The 15300-nt window shown below is 40.7% G+C and overlaps 1 protein-coding gene, 1 non-coding gene and 1 pseudogene across 2 annotated transcripts; 2 read left to right on the top strand and 1 right to left on the bottom strand.

Annotated features, from left to right (window-relative positions):
- Positions 1 to 3386: 3386 nt before the first annotated feature.
- LOC100704999 (ETS translocation variant 5) lies at positions 3387 to 11443 on the top strand. Its single transcript, XM_003455905.5, has 13 exons — positions 3387 to 3531; positions 5854 to 5919; positions 6009 to 6093; positions 6396 to 6443; positions 6526 to 6576; positions 8561 to 8669; positions 8789 to 9049; positions 9203 to 9480; positions 9654 to 9719; positions 9797 to 9865; positions 9964 to 10115; positions 10231 to 10332; positions 10794 to 11443. The coding sequence occupies exons 2-13, from the start codon at positions 5872 to 5874 to the stop codon at positions 11025 to 11027; spliced, it is 1503 nt and encodes a 500-aa protein (XP_003455953.1). The 5' UTR covers positions 3387 to 3531; positions 5854 to 5871; the 3' UTR covers positions 11028 to 11443.
- A 1028-nt stretch (positions 11444 to 12471) lies between these two features.
- LOC112844018 (5S ribosomal RNA) lies at positions 12472 to 12590 on the bottom strand. The gene has a single exon (XR_003216573.1). It is a non-coding gene; the product is annotated as a 5S ribosomal RNA (ribosomal RNA).
- A 355-nt stretch (positions 12591 to 12945) lies between these two features.
- On the top strand, positions 12946 to 13052 carry LOC112843991 (uncharacterized; annotated as a pseudogene).
- Positions 13053 to 15300: the final 2248 nt, after the last annotated feature.

Raw genomic sequence — 15300 nt, 5'->3', positions numbered from 1 at the left:
GTTGTCTTTGAATTTGTAATCTCTGAATTAATTTATTACTAAAGTGCAAAGTCAATGGTGTTAAAGGTGAATCTGAGCTAACAGCTGCTAATAAGTGGTCAGTGCAGAGCTGGCTTTTAGGTGTTCGTGTGCAAACGTTAGAAAGTTTAGGGGGAGCACAAAACTATGGAGGGAAAAACAATGTGATCTAAGATCTGTGGTTCTATGAGAGCTGAGGTAATTTATCCCTCTATGAGGACTAAAGGATGTAGGCATGAGAGCCACCCAGTGGTTTAACAATTGCATTTTACATGACAGGAAATAAGAGTGGTAAAAAAGCTTTAAAACTGTGTGATTTAGTAAAAAAAAGAATATTCATACATCTCTGTCTTTTTTAATCCTGATATTTTGCCTTCTGATCTGTTTATGTAAAATGTACTAAATAGTGAAATTGTAAATCAGCATAATCCCTGAGAAGTAACTGATCCCATATTTAGAGGTAGTCAAAATAATAATTATTGTACGGGTGTAATTTTACTGATAATACTTACCCGTTGCTGTAGGTCAAAAGGGGGTGATAATTTATCATATGTGAAAACTTCTGTTTCCCTAATAAATATACAGATAAAAAGATAAAAAGGAGAAAAAAAAGACATCAACACACAACTGGAACATTTGATAAGAAGCTTTAGGACTGCAGTGTGTAATTTCCTGTTCCAGGATATGTTCAACTATATCTGCCGGAACGGAAGAATAAAAAGAAAAAAAAATCTGTGATGTGATATTGTGCACAGTCGTAGACGTGCGGTGGCCGAGCAAACAGGAGACACTGCAAATCAGTAACAGAGCTGCTGAGCTCAGCTGATGTTTGAACTGGAACTTTTATCACACGCACAGATCCGTTCTGGCATCTCCCCACGCTGATCGAGCACTTTCTAAGTCAAATGCAAACAGTCGGTGCAGCCCTGCAAAAAAAAAAAAAAAAAATCCACCTGAAGAGGTCACTCGGTATGAAGCCATAAAATAAACATTTAAATTCATTTTCACTGCTAGCATATCAACATAAACCCTTTCCACGCTGAATGGCTGCTCTTTGCTTCCTGTTTGGATGCAATAATCGTGCAGTCGGGTTTATATCATCAGCTCTGTCAGGTTCCTTTTCAATAAATACATAAATAATATATTTGGGACAAAAAGAGCACAGGGGAATAAAAGGATTACTAAATCTATATTTAGTGGGTGATGCAGTCTGCAGAAATCTCAATAGAAAAACGCACAAACACCTTGATTCACATTAGTTGATTACTAATATGCACTGATTTTTCTCTTAGGTAGACAGGAACACTGCATTTGTTTAGAGCAACATGTTGATAACTGCAGGGTTTGCAGCGCTGTAGCTTTCCAAGCATAGTAAAGAGCCACCTGTTATTGTGGAGGTACTGTATGAGGGGATTTACCCTGTAATCATGTGGAATTTTTTGGGTGATCACTCTGCAGCAGCAGGTAATGAAGTGGAATGAGATCAGAGTGGAATTAAAAGTGCAGCAAGGGCTCTGCCACCCACTGAGATGAATACTCTTCAAACAGTCATGTGCGACGCTGGATTACACCCGTCGAACATTTGACAGTTTCCCAGTTTTTACAGGACTACTTAAATATCCTCAGTGTTAAATACAGTCCAGGTCACGGGAGTCTTTTTGATGTCTTATCCCCACAAAAACACATATTCTGCTGTAGCTTCCAAAAACTGATGGATGTGCCTTCAAAAAAGAAATACAGGTAGCTGAGGAGGAACATGTGAAAGAACTGCATTAGGGTTTGGTACAGTTTTCGCTATTCCACAGTCCTGAGTAAGAAATGTGAGAAATGCTCTAAGGAACAAAGATCTAAAGCTTTTCTAGTCTTATTGACCCTCAAAGCCACATTTAACCTTTTCATACATGTTCAAGTGCTTTATCTATCTTGCATTCACATCTATGGCCGATTTACAATCACTAGTTAACCTAAAATGCGCATTTTTGGGAGAATCCGGAGTACTGGGAGGAAACCCACATAACCCCATGGAGTTTAACTGTGAGGTTTAATAATAGTAACACTAAATATATGATCTACTCGGTGGTGGTTGTCGTTGTAGTTCCAATTGTAACATCATAAGAGAACAATAAAATTAAGGACATCAATTATTATTACATGGCAAGTGTTTCTCTCTGTTCTTGCTATAGTGTTTATTATGATCTATGGCAGGAAAGATGATCTCATGAATACAACCTAGTTCGGGTGTCACACTCATTTTAAATGCAATTTCAACAGTTTTTCTACATGATAATGAAATGCAAAATTAAAAATAGTAGATTGTGTATTACATTATTACTTTGGTATAGCATGCATGGTCTTTATCACTGGAAATATATATATATATATATATATATATATATATATATATATATATATATATATATATATATATATATATATATGAGTATAACCTGGAAGTCCCAAGGTCAAAATGGGAGATGCCCCCAAGGGTGGTGGAGAATGACCAAGCTAAGATCCTGTGGGACTTCCAGATACAGACGGACAAAATGGTGGTGGCTAACCAACCGGACATAGTGGTGGTAGACAAACAGGAGAAGACGGCCGTAGTGATCGATGTAGTGGTTCCGAATGACAGCAATATCAGGAAGAAGGAACACGAGAAGCTGGAGAAATACCAAGGGCTCAGAGAAGAGCTCGAGAGGATGTGGAGGGTGAAGGTAACGGTGGTCCCCGTGGTAATCGGAGCACTAGGTGCGGTGACACCCAAGCTAGGCGAGTGGCTCCAGCAGATCCCGGGAACAACATCGGACATCTCTGTCCAGAAGAGCGCAGTCCTGGGAACAGCTAAGATACTGCGCAGGACCCTCAAGCTCCCAGGCCTCTGGTAGAGGACCCGAGCTTGAAGGATAAAACCGCCCGCAGGGGCGTGCTGGGTGTTTGTTCATATATATATATATATATATATATATATATGTATATATATATGTGTGTGTGTGTGTGTGTGTGTGTGTGTACGTATATATGCCCTGCTTCACATTTTCCAAAGCTCCCAGGCCTTATGTTTAACGCCCCTGATTTAGTTGAAATCCGTAGGCTATATAATAAACTAGCAAAAGCATGTTTTTTATTGCTATTTTCATCATTATTGTTCCCGTGTAGAAGTTACAGATGACCTTGAATTTGGTTATTTATTTACCTGTTTACTTTGTAAGACCTTAATTGCAGCGCTGGCCCTTTAAGAGCGTCCTAGTTTCATGAATGAAACGCAGCCATTCATAAAAAACACCGGGGGCCGGGCCACAGAGCAGCCTCGACGACGATTGGCTCGCCTTCTGACTGACTCTGAGCTCCAGCCAATGGCAGGGCAGGAGAGCGCTCGTTTTAGCCGCAGCTATCAGAGCCCTTCATTGAGAAAAATCCACAGCCGAGTGATTAATCGAGGAGCTGCATGGGATGTAGGGGAGGAAATCTGCGACGAGTTCTGTTTTCACACTGCCAAGAAACTTCACTTACCAAGTGAGTCTTTCTTTTTTTATCTGACAGCTTTAGTAAAAGCTGGCGCCTGCTTGCCTTTGATTACATAAACGCCAAATGCATGGTTGCGGTTTTTTTTTTTTTTTTTTTTTTTGCTACGGGCTCCGAGGGGAGCACATAGGCGTTCAGAGGCGAACGCCATTTTCTTAAAAATCTAACGCAGTGCTGCGTTTATTCCCCCGCGACCGTCTACCTGCCTGCAGTGCGGCATTTCCGTCTGCAGCAGCTTTTTTTCAGCTTGTTGGCGCCGGGAATCCTTCACTGTTTGTCTGTGGCGAAATTTCTCAATGGTGAGCGGGTGTCTCCCCCCTCCTCCTCCTACTTCTCCTCCTGCCTCAGCCAGTATCGTGTTTCACTTCATTGAGAAAAACAAGGAGGACTCAGTGAGCGTCACGCCAAACTCCATTCACAAATCTTTCACTTTAAGCGAGGATTTGCTGCTAACGTTAGCGGAGTTAGTCGGAGTGATTTCTCCTCGGTGGTGTTTGTAGTCACTGAAGCAAAGCCCCCTCCCAAAACGCATATTAAATCGTTTGTGGAGGTTACTTTAACCCAAGACTAGACAAACAATTACGCAATGACGGGGGGGGGGGGGGGGCTGACCTTTTATCTCTTGAAATAGTTTTTCACTGTTTACTTTTACCCCATATTTCGCTAGCTTTAGTTGGACTCTTGAGCAGTTTGAGCCAGGTCAATACCACTTTTTTTTTTTTTTTTTTTTTTTTTTTTGAAGAAACATTACAAATGTAGAAATTTACAAAGCTTTGAAATTTGGTGTAGTTAAGAGGTGCAAAACATTGTTAAAATAATGTCCCAGATATCTTTATCGCACATATACGTTTACCGGCTACTTCTTTAGGTACACCTTGCTAGTACTAGGTTGGAGCCTCTTTTGACTTCAGAGCTGTCTTAGCGTTTCATAGCACGGATTCAACATTTATCAGAGATTTTGGTTCATATTGATGGTACTGCTGCACATGCAAGTGAATCTCTCATTCCACCGCACCCCAAAGGTGATTTACCGGATTGAAATGGTGACATGTGAGGCTATTTGAGTACAGTGAACTCATTGACGAGTTCAAGAAACCAGTTTGAGGCGATCTGAGCTTTATGACGTGGTGTTGTTCTGCTGGATGGGTACACTGCGGTCATAAAGGGATGGGTATGGCCAGCAATAATGCTCAGGTAGAGTGTGGCATTTAACAATGCTCAGCTGGTACAAACTGCAGCACTACAGCAGGTGGTAGCAAGGCGAAATGGAGCCGTGCTTTCGTCATCTGAATGTCACAGAAGAAATCAGGCAGCCTGTTTTTTCCTCTTGTCTAATTTTGGTTAACCTGTGCAAATTTTAGCCTCTGTTTCCTGGTGACAGGAGTAACACTCGGTGTGGTCTTCTGCTGCTGTTGCCCGTCTGCTTCACAGTTTGAGGTGTTGTGCATTCAGAGATGCTCTTCTGCTCACCTTGGTTGTAGCAAGTGGTTATTTGATTTACTTGTTGCCACCTTATTAGATTGAAGCAGTCTGGTCATTCACCTCTGACCTCTAGCATAAACAGCCTTAGTAAACTCTAGAGGCGATTGTGTGGGGAAACCCTATAGTTCAGCAGTTTCTGACATACTCGCACCTACAGCCATGCCACATTCAAAGCCACTTAACTTCCATTTCTTCCCCATTCTAATGTTCACTTTGAACTTCAGCTGGTCACCTTGACCGTGACTAAATGCACTGAGTTGCAGCAATGTTATTAGATATTAGCATTATTAGCTGAACAAGTGTGTTTTGGTTTGTTTGTTTGTTTGTTTTTAAATGTTTCTTCTTTAATCCCAGCTCTTGGCAAGCAAAGTGTCAAACCATTTTAACTGCTGTCTTTTCAAACATAGCATTGTCATTCTTTGTACATATGCTTCTCTGTACGTCATTAAAGTCGGCACAGCACAGCCAAAGTAAAAGACGTCATGTTTTATTTGACTATTCAGCTGCTTTCTCTTTATTGCCTCAAATCAGCCTTGGAAGAGCGATTCCTTCCGCAGCTTCACGTCAGTTTATTCACGTCAGATTTGCATACTGCAGATTGCATAATGCCTTCTGTGACAACTGGGCTTTTATAGCCAGTGTAAACACTCTTTTGGGCTCACAGAGGGCAGAAAAATACAAACATGCCAAGTCATGTGAAAGGGATGATGGTAGTATGGATGGAGGGGCTAGTCCTGGTAGGGGAAAAATAGACTACGATACACTTAGAATTAGTCTGCTTAATGACTCCAGTATGTTCAAAGTATATCACTTCTTCACTGCTCATTCCAGGGTGAAGACTCCTGCACCATGGAGGGCTTTTATGACCAGCAGGTTCCCTTTGTGGTCCCTGAGAGTGTGAGTTTGAAACATTACGATTTTATATTCTTCTTTTTGTTGTCTTGCTGCATGTGTGCTGAGTTTCATTCCTTTCTCCGTTGCTGCAGAAATGTCACACACAGGAAGCAGCAAAGTGTCTCAGCGACAGGAAGAGGAAGTTCATGGACACCGAGCTGGCTCAGGACACAGAAGGTACATATAAAACTCAGACTGACTATGAAACTGCAGTTAAATTCTTGTGAGTGCCAGGATAACATCTGTCTGCTGGATACAAACAATGTGGGGAGAAATCATATTCATAAATTTGCTAATAGGATTATTTTTTTCCCTCCCCTGTTCTTTCAAGTGCCCCTCGTGGTCTTTGGTATTTCTTTAATAGGTCATACTTCTCTCACAATCTTATATAGGCCATTTGTTGTCATTAATTACATGTGAAATGTTAAATAATTGCGCCCACACACATTCTAACAAATGAATGTGAAACAATCTTCCAGAGCTATTCCAAGACCTGAGTCAGCTCCAAGAAATATGGATCGCCGAAGGTGAGCATCCCACATTATACAAATGATGTGTGATAGTTGATGAGAGGGGTCCTTAAACGGCATGTCTTTTCCTCCCTCTCAGCTCAAGCTACTGATGACGAGCAGTTTGTCCCCGATTTCCAGTCCAATAACTGTGAGTACCTGCTTCTTCTTGGATGTTTGGAGAGATCGCCATTTCAGATTTTAGCAGTGGTGCACATTATTTATGCACCAGAGTTTTTGTGAGAGCTATATGATTGGTCTGGAACTGAGCGTTGGAATTTGGTCTTTAAAGTGGAGTTGGATATAAGAGGGGTGGCACGTGCGATCACATTGCACTGTCAGCTGTTGGCTCTCATTGAGGATCTGTGCAGTTTCCTGCTCTTTCATGGCAAATGGATAAGCCCAGCTGAACTACCAGATTGTGACTTGTGATCTCAAAGGTCACTGGTGTAAAACCAGTTGTTTACAGCGCTCGCATTCGCTGGTGTTTCCACTCACCTTGGAGCATTGCCAGTTAAATGATAGTCATCACATGCCAGAGGAAATGAGGCGAGATAAAAAATAAAAAAAATACTGTACTTAAAAGTGTTACAGATAAGGCAGGCGGTGAGGAAATGGTGCGTTTAGTGCTCCTGCCAAACACGTATTGCATATACTTATTGCTGCCGTAATCATAGCTCCTTCAACACAACGACTCCCCGTGCGGACAATAAAGCTGACGGAGACCATGTCGTGGATGGAAACATTAGCGGCGTGGCGTCATCTGCGCAGCATACTGATGAGAATCTCTACAGATTCCTGGAAAGCTTAGATCAGATAGGGGTGGGCTTCCTTTCTTTCAGAGACGCAGGAGTGGGGAACAAACACTGAAAGGGACGATGAAGGAAAAACTTTCTGCTAAATGGCAAGCCTGCATTGCAAACTGGAAGAGCGCAACTTAAAGACATGCAGAGCTTGTCTATTTAATGCGAGGTGTGATGGCTACTAAATTATCGACATGAGCAGATAAGGGTTACGAGGGAAATGTTCAGGGTCTGAAACGCTGGCAGTAAACTCTAATTTGGATCTGAAGCCGTTCTGCCACACCAGCAGGCAAATGTTTCCACCAAAGCTGCCATTTAAGTCTCGAGTGTGTGTTGGTTATGGAAGAGCTGCTTCAACAAACACATTATTTTCCCACCCTGTGTTCCCAGAGGTAATGTTGTGTAATCCTAACTGTCTAACCATTACGCTCACCAGGGATCCAACACTAGGCAGTTGGAGGCAAATTAGGAGTGTGAGACTTGCGTAACTGTGCAAAAGATGATTGTGGCAGAGGAGACTGATGATGAAGTCAATTAAAAGGACTTGGCACTGAATAGGGTTACAGAACATTCAATTTTACTCTTTTGAGCTGCCGAACAGCAAAAAACACTGTTTTGAGATAAAGACTGATGTTGATATACTTGTAATACCAGCCAAAAAAAAAGGGCTGCAAAAAAACCCCCCAGAAGCAGGCAAAAATAAAGCTTACGATGGAAAGGCTGCTGTGAAAACTAATGCTAAACACATATGTACAATATTATGATTTGTGTAATTACAACATGTGTTGCCTTGCATTTTTTCTCCCTCAAAATCATGTCTGTGTTTTGTGAACTTTTTTTTTTAATTATTATTTTGTTTTTATTTTTATGATATTGGAAGTTAAAGAACTGAAATAACACAGGTGGGGAAAACTGAACAATTAGATGACCCCCTGTGAGCAAGCACTTGGTGACAGTGGGAAGGAGAAACTCCCTTTTAACAGGAAGAAACCTCCGGCAGAATCAAACTTGGAGAGGGGTGGCCATCTGCACTGAGGCATTGGGGTTGAGGGGAGGGAGACAGGACAGAAGAGACACTGTGGACATGCAAAGTGTTGTACAAACACACAGTGAGTTGAGAAGAAACACTGCATCATGGGAAGCCCTGAGTAGCCTAAGCTTATCACCTGATTCTGCCCGAACTATAAGCTTTATCAAAAAGGAAAGTTTTAAGACTAATCTTTGAAGCAGTCCACTTGGCCGTCTAAAGTAAGGACGTTCATTCCATGCTCTGCAAACATGCATGTAGTAATTGCCTGTCTGGTTTTTTTTTTTGTTTGTTTGTTTTTGCAGTGATGTTTCATGGACTGGCCGCCAGCAAAGTGAAGCGTGAACAGAGTCCGTCCAAAGACTTCTCTCCCTGCAGAACGCCTCAGGCTGACATGTGCCTTTACAGCTACAGGTAACCCGTTCATGTCTTTAAACCTGTGTGTGGTATACTGCAATACTACTACTACCGCCACCACACACACACACGGCAGACTGACTCTTGGATTATGTGGTGTTATCTGGTTTCCTCAGTGCCTGTGAGCCCGCTCTGACTCCAGCCTCCACACCTGCAGTACAACAACGTGGCTCCATCCACCCTACTGGACCTCCACCTTTACAGAGGCAGTTACAGCCATCTACCCCCCAGCTGACCAACAGCTGCTCCCCAAACCATGCTCCTGCCCTCAGCCCCTCCCACCTCCGCAACCTTCCACAGGCCAATCAAAGCCAGCAGTTTGCTATGCCACATCCTCCCATTGGCTCCTCCAGTGTGTCATTCAACGCAGAACAAAGGTAAGTTTAAAAAAAACTATATGTATATATATGTGTGTGTGTGTGTGTGTGTGTGTATACATATGTACGTATACATATATATAAAAAAAATATGTATGTATGTGTGCATGCATGCCTTAAACCTTTAAACATCCACTTCTTTCCACACTTCAGGTTCCAGCGGCAGCTGTCGGATCCCTGCCTGTCTTTCCTTCCTCCAAAGAAGACCGCAAACACACCGTACCATCCCACCATCCGTGACGGGAGGCCGATGTATCAGCGCCACCTTTCAGAGCCTCTGGTTCCCCACGCTCCCCGGGGTTTTAAACAAGAACTGGTAGACCCAAGATATCCAGAGCCAGGGCCTCCTACTTCAGGTCTGGCACGTCCTCAGACTGCCTTCAACCATGTCACAATTAAACAAGAGCCAAGGGACTTTGGCTATGACTCAGGTATGTTACCATTACCTAGTGTGGCGACGGCATCTGAATAAAATGTATTCATGTCTGTTAGGGTAACAGGCAGTCTTACCATAAGTGAAACACTCAAATAACTACAGGCCTAGGCTCAGACACTTTACATTTGCTTGCAGTTTATGAAGATTTGTGACTTTTGTGCCTTTCAGAGGTTCAAACATGCCAGTCGTCATCCTTTGAGAAGTCTTCTGCTTTGTACCAAAATAACAGTGCAGGTGAGTTTGTGTGTCCTAGGTTTAAAAATGCCTTTTCATGCTTCCACAGCCTTTTTACTCTATTCTTTGCTCCACAGGATTTGGTCCAGACAGAGAGCCGTGTCTGTACTATGATGACACATGTGTTGTGCCGGAAAGGCTGGAAGGTAAGACACGGACTTCCAAAACAATGTGCTGTGAGCTGGTGGTATTGTGTGCAAAACGGCAGAAAAGCAGTTAGGTGACTTCTGCGTGTCTTCACCAGGTAAAGTGAAACAGGAGGGTCTACCATACCAGCGCCGTGGCTCCCTGCAGCTGTGGCAGTTCCTGCTCACACTCCTGGACAACCCAGCCAATGCACACCTGATCATCTGGACGGGGCGAAACATGGAGTTCAAGCTGATTGACCCCGAAGAGGTCAGCTACTGCATACCTAATGTGGAACTTTGAGAAGCTTAATATTCTTAAGACTGAAAAACAACATTTTAAAGCAATATATTAATTTTCCCTCCCCTCCCCATCATGTGTTTAGGTGGCTCGGCTCTGGGGGATCCAGAAGAATCGACCTGCCATGAACTACGATAAGCTGAGTCGCTCGCTGCGGTACTATTATGAAAAGGGCATTATGCAGAAGGTAAAGGCAGGTCATGTTCAACTTGAGTCTTCCTTTACTCCTATGTTGTAATCACAAACTATAAAAGATGCTAGTGAATGGGCTCATACACTGAAGCACTGAGTTTGTGACCTCTGGTATCTAATCTTAGCCTCTAATAAAGCACATCTGAAAGCCATCCAGTTTAATGTTTTGAGTTTTAAAAAGGAGTTGAAATTATTTTTTATAATTTTTATGAAAGGCAGTATTTTATATTTTATTTATTTGTGCCAGGCTATTAAACATCATCAGTGTTTATTTCTGCTGTTTTGGGCATTTAAACACTGAAGTCCATGGAGACTGACTCTCTGTTTAAACCAGCCTCAAGTGGCCGTTAGAGAAACTGCAGTTTTCCGTCCTCAACATTTTGTCATTTATTTCCAAATTTTTGAGGGATTACTTTTGTTTGATTTTTGATTTCTCAACTCTAATTCCTTCTGCAGGTGGCCGGTGAGCGGTATGTCTACAAGTTTGTGTGCAACCCCGAGGCGCTTTTCTCCATGGCTTTCCCAGACAATCAGAGGCCAAGTCTCAAGCCTGACCCGGATGCTGTCCTACCTCCTTGCGAGGACGAAGGCCCACACCTCCCCAGCTATGAAGATGACGGGCCTTATCTGGCTGAAGGAACGGAGCAGTGCATCCAAAGACTGGGCCTCCCTGACGGCTACCCGTACTAGACTCCACAGCCTGGCAGCTGAAGTTATTTTTAACACGATGTAACCTATATTTACAGAGCAGTGTTTGAGAATTTTTTTTTTGTATGTATACCTACGTTATCTGTCACAAAGACGCAAGATTTGGAGAAGTAAAGTGTTTTTTTTTGTTTGTTTGTTTGTTTGTTTGGTTTGTTTTGTTTTGTTTTTTTGTTTGAAATTATTGTTAAGCCAGAAAGCTAAAAAGAGAATAACTGAGATGTTTAAACTCAGAAAATGAACACAAACTCATTGAAGTTCTGATTTGGTTTCACGTATTATATTATTCTAAAAATACCTGGAATTTTAAGATTAGTTTGCATTTGAGCAGTCAATAAGATTACAACATGTTTCTAGAAGGAGAAGGCTTTACTATTGGAAAAATTGTGATGGGTGAAATGGTATTGAGTCAGATTTATTGTATGGAATAGGCAGTTGTAGCAAAATGAGGCTGGTTAAATTACAATGACAGTTTTTTGGGGGGGGTTTTTTGGTTCTTGAATTATTCCAACTTTTTATTGTAGGATTGATGCTTTTTTTTTTTTTTTTTTTTTTTTTTTTTTTTTTCTCTCCCCCCAAAGCTTTTTTTTTTTTTTCAAAATGCTCCATTTTTATCTTTAAACTTCTTTTTGTTAGTGACAGTGGTCTTGATGCCAGTTGTATTTTTTGTAGCATGGCCATCTCTGTAGTCCTCTTGCTTGTGAACTCTGGGATTTGTATTACAACCAAAAAGTATCTCAAAGCCATGGCATTCCTTTACTGTTTCTGCTTGAAAGGGACTGACTTGTATTTTCAGACCTATGAATTCTCCTATAAACATCAGTTTGAAATGTTTTGTGTACCTCTTCTTGTTTTCAAAGCTGATATTTTTTGGCTTTCTATGGACTCGTAAGTTTTTCCTATTGCTGTTTTTGACAAAGGTACTGCTTCTATTTTTGATTCAGTGATACTCTGATGCGAATAATAAGCATGGACTTTCTTATGAATGCATCAGCAGTTTATGTCCTCGGATAGTTTTCTGCATTTTGTAGAGTTTATTTGCTTCGATGTGTAGAAAAAGTGTATAATTATATATGGATATATTTTTGCAAAAGGCTGCGATTTTTTCCTGCTAAAGTATTTCTTCAGCCTTCCAAGGATTTACTCATGAACTCCTGCAGCTAGATGGTGGATGTAAAGGTATATTTTGCTATCTGATCACATGGTTGTATAACATACTGACACTGGTCTCTCTTCTGCCCTTGGATACTGTTATTCGTGCCTTCTGTTGATCTTTACTGATAAAATAAACTATTTTACTCTTTTCTCTCGCCTCACAGTTGATTATTTCAAAACCACTACCAGGTGGAGATCAGTGAAGAAAAGAGAAACGGTGTTCTCCACTGAGTGAGCAACAGCGCCCTCTGCAGTTTGTGTGTCGAAGTGCAAAAGCTTACAGCACCTGGTATTCCCAGGCGGTCTCCCATCCAAGTACTGACCAGGCCCGACCCTGCTTAGCTTCCGAGATCAGACGAGATCGGGCGTGTTCAGGGTGGTATGGCCGTAAGCGAGGGAACAGTTGTATAAAAGACCTTTTATCGGTGGCAAATGTCACACAGTTTGATGTATATTATTGTGCTAAACGTCACACATTACAACGAAAACATTCAAACCTTCGTTATTAACTGCAGCTTCAACATTGAGCTGCAAAAATGCTTTTCCCGCAGTAACATCTCCATAATAACACATTTATTTAAGTTTATTACAGCGCAGTGTTAAAGTGACAGAGAGCACACAGTGTGTTAGGACGATTTGGAAGTAAAAAAATTTTGTCGTTTGGAGACTAAGTTATATATAGAAGATTAAAATGTAAGCGTGTATGTGTCGTCACAGCATGTATAAAAAGGCTATTTCCGTTTCTTTCGCTTACGGCCATACCACCCTGAACACGCCCGGTCTCGTCTGATCTCGGAAGCCAAACAGGGTCGGGCCTGGTCAGTATTTGGATGGGAATACTGGGAGCTGTAGGCTTTTTCAATTCTACACAGAAACTGCAGAGGGCGCTACTTCTCACTCAGCGGAGACAGCTTCAGTAATTACTCAGTGACAACACTTCTAAAGGTGATGCTGTTAGTTTTTTTTGTAAAACTAATAACTAAATACAGAAATAAAATAATATAAACCCCCCAAATTGAAATAACAATTTGAAAAAATCTTTACAATGCAAATGACTCAAAGTCCTGAATCACTGAAGCAGTCTGTAGCTTCATCCTGTTTTCACTTCTGTACAATGACCCTCAGTGATGATGTCAACTCTACTGATCCTGAACCTCCACAGCTGTCTGACTGTTGTAACTAATTTTAGTTCCAATATTTAATCATTGCTGTAAGCAGACGATCAGTATCACTGCACATAAACAGACAGATGTTCATGACGGTGATGACCGACAGTATAAAAGTTACTTGATCTCTTTTAAGACTAAAGAGATCCACACTTTCTACTTTCTCACTGAATCATTTTAGATGATGAACAGCAGAACAGATTCTGTCTCCAGTTAATGATTATGAGTATTTTGTGACATGACTGGTTTTACGTCTCACTTTGGACATGATCGTCATTGGTGATGACTGAATGATGCTGTAGGTATTTAATAAGCTCAGAGGAAAACTCTTAAACTGTTAGAAACACAACATTAAACTAAAGGTCCTGTTAAAAGTAGACTTTTTACAAGGATTATGATGAAATCCTGAACTCTGTCAAATACCCCGGATAGCTCCTGCAATCATGACTGTTGTAGGAACAAAACATTTACAAACGTTAAACATTACTGAGACTTATTAGCCTTAACTCATCATGTGCACTAAAGTGATCGAAATATTTGGATTTTATTACCCTCACTATTACAGAGGCTTATGTTTTTCTGTTTTTTCTTTGAATAAATAGCAGAAATTCTATGTGTTACTGAGATAATAGTTCATGTGGTTTGTTTACTATATTGAAAGACTTACTCTGAAAAATTTTTGTATTTTTTTCTCTACTTGTTTCCACACATGGGGCAGAATAATGCAGTCCAGATCAACTCCATCGCTATGACCTCAGACAAAATGTAATCATCACCTCTAAGACTGTGTCAACAGAGCATTAACATATATTATCATCACATCATTAAATCTTCCAGATAATAATGAGCATAAAGCTCCTCTCTCTGTCACAGATTTTAAAACAAGTGTGTGTGGTTTCACAAGTGCTTCATTTTCAGGTTAATAAAATTCTCTGGAGCAGCAGCTAAAGGATCTAAAGGATGCTGCTATAACTGCTGTGATTGTGATAATTTTCCACATTCATTGAAATCTGCCATGTTCCGTCATTATTATAATTACTGTTATATTACTTAAACAAACTCAACAAATTCTTAAGAAGCATTTCCAAAGCAACATCATGAGAATGATCTTTAAAGATCACAGCGAGTACACAGCTGCTCTCATTAACAGCAACATTGCAAGTGTAGAGATTGAAGGTTGAAGATGGTCAGTGAAGGAAATTCTGTGAAACGTCAGATTGGCTGCAGTGAGTTCATATAGTGGCCAGGTGACTAAACAGCACCTGCACATCTGATCAGTTTTAATGAATGTGAATATTTATCTGAACAGAAATCAGTGCAAGTCGTCTCTATATGAGATATGCAAATTAATTATACAAAAGAGGAAAGTTCACCAGCTGAAGATGTCATATAATGCAATATCTGGAAGGTGAAATAGTTTTTAATTTTTATTTCATTTTAATTTTTCATTGACAATGTTTCCATTTACCCTGCCATAGTGTTCAGTTTAACTTTGTTAATATTTGTATATGTAATGCTCCAATTTAAAGCAGCGAATGATCCTAAATTTAAGGGTAATTAAGTTTAATGGCAAGTAAAACCAGTTCCAGTTTTAGCCAGAAAGACCAAAACCACAGAGGGAATGGTGTAAAAGAGGAATCATTGGGTCAAAGACTACATGCATTTTGTTGTAGGACAATATTTGCAGGTAAATATTAAAATCATCTCTTTATTTGTTTAATTCTACTCCTCTGAAATATTGCAAAAATACTACAAAATTCACATGTATACAAACACAAATCACTCCAACCTCACTGGATATTACTGGTATAAAATAATGTAGCAGGAATAAAAGACAGGATAAAAGCTGTCTTTATAAATACCAGGACATCATTTTAAAAATTGAATATTTCACATCAAAAATGCTCTGTTTCCTGTAAATACCCCGCCTGCTTGCT

This window comes from Oreochromis niloticus, linkage group LG23 (assembly GCF_001858045.2).
Source record: "Oreochromis niloticus isolate F11D_XX linkage group LG23, O_niloticus_UMD_NMBU, whole genome shotgun sequence".
Lineage (NCBI taxonomy): Eukaryota > Metazoa > Chordata > Actinopteri > Cichliformes > Cichlidae > Oreochromis > Oreochromis niloticus.
This window is presented reverse-complemented; position numbering and strand designations above follow the sequence as displayed.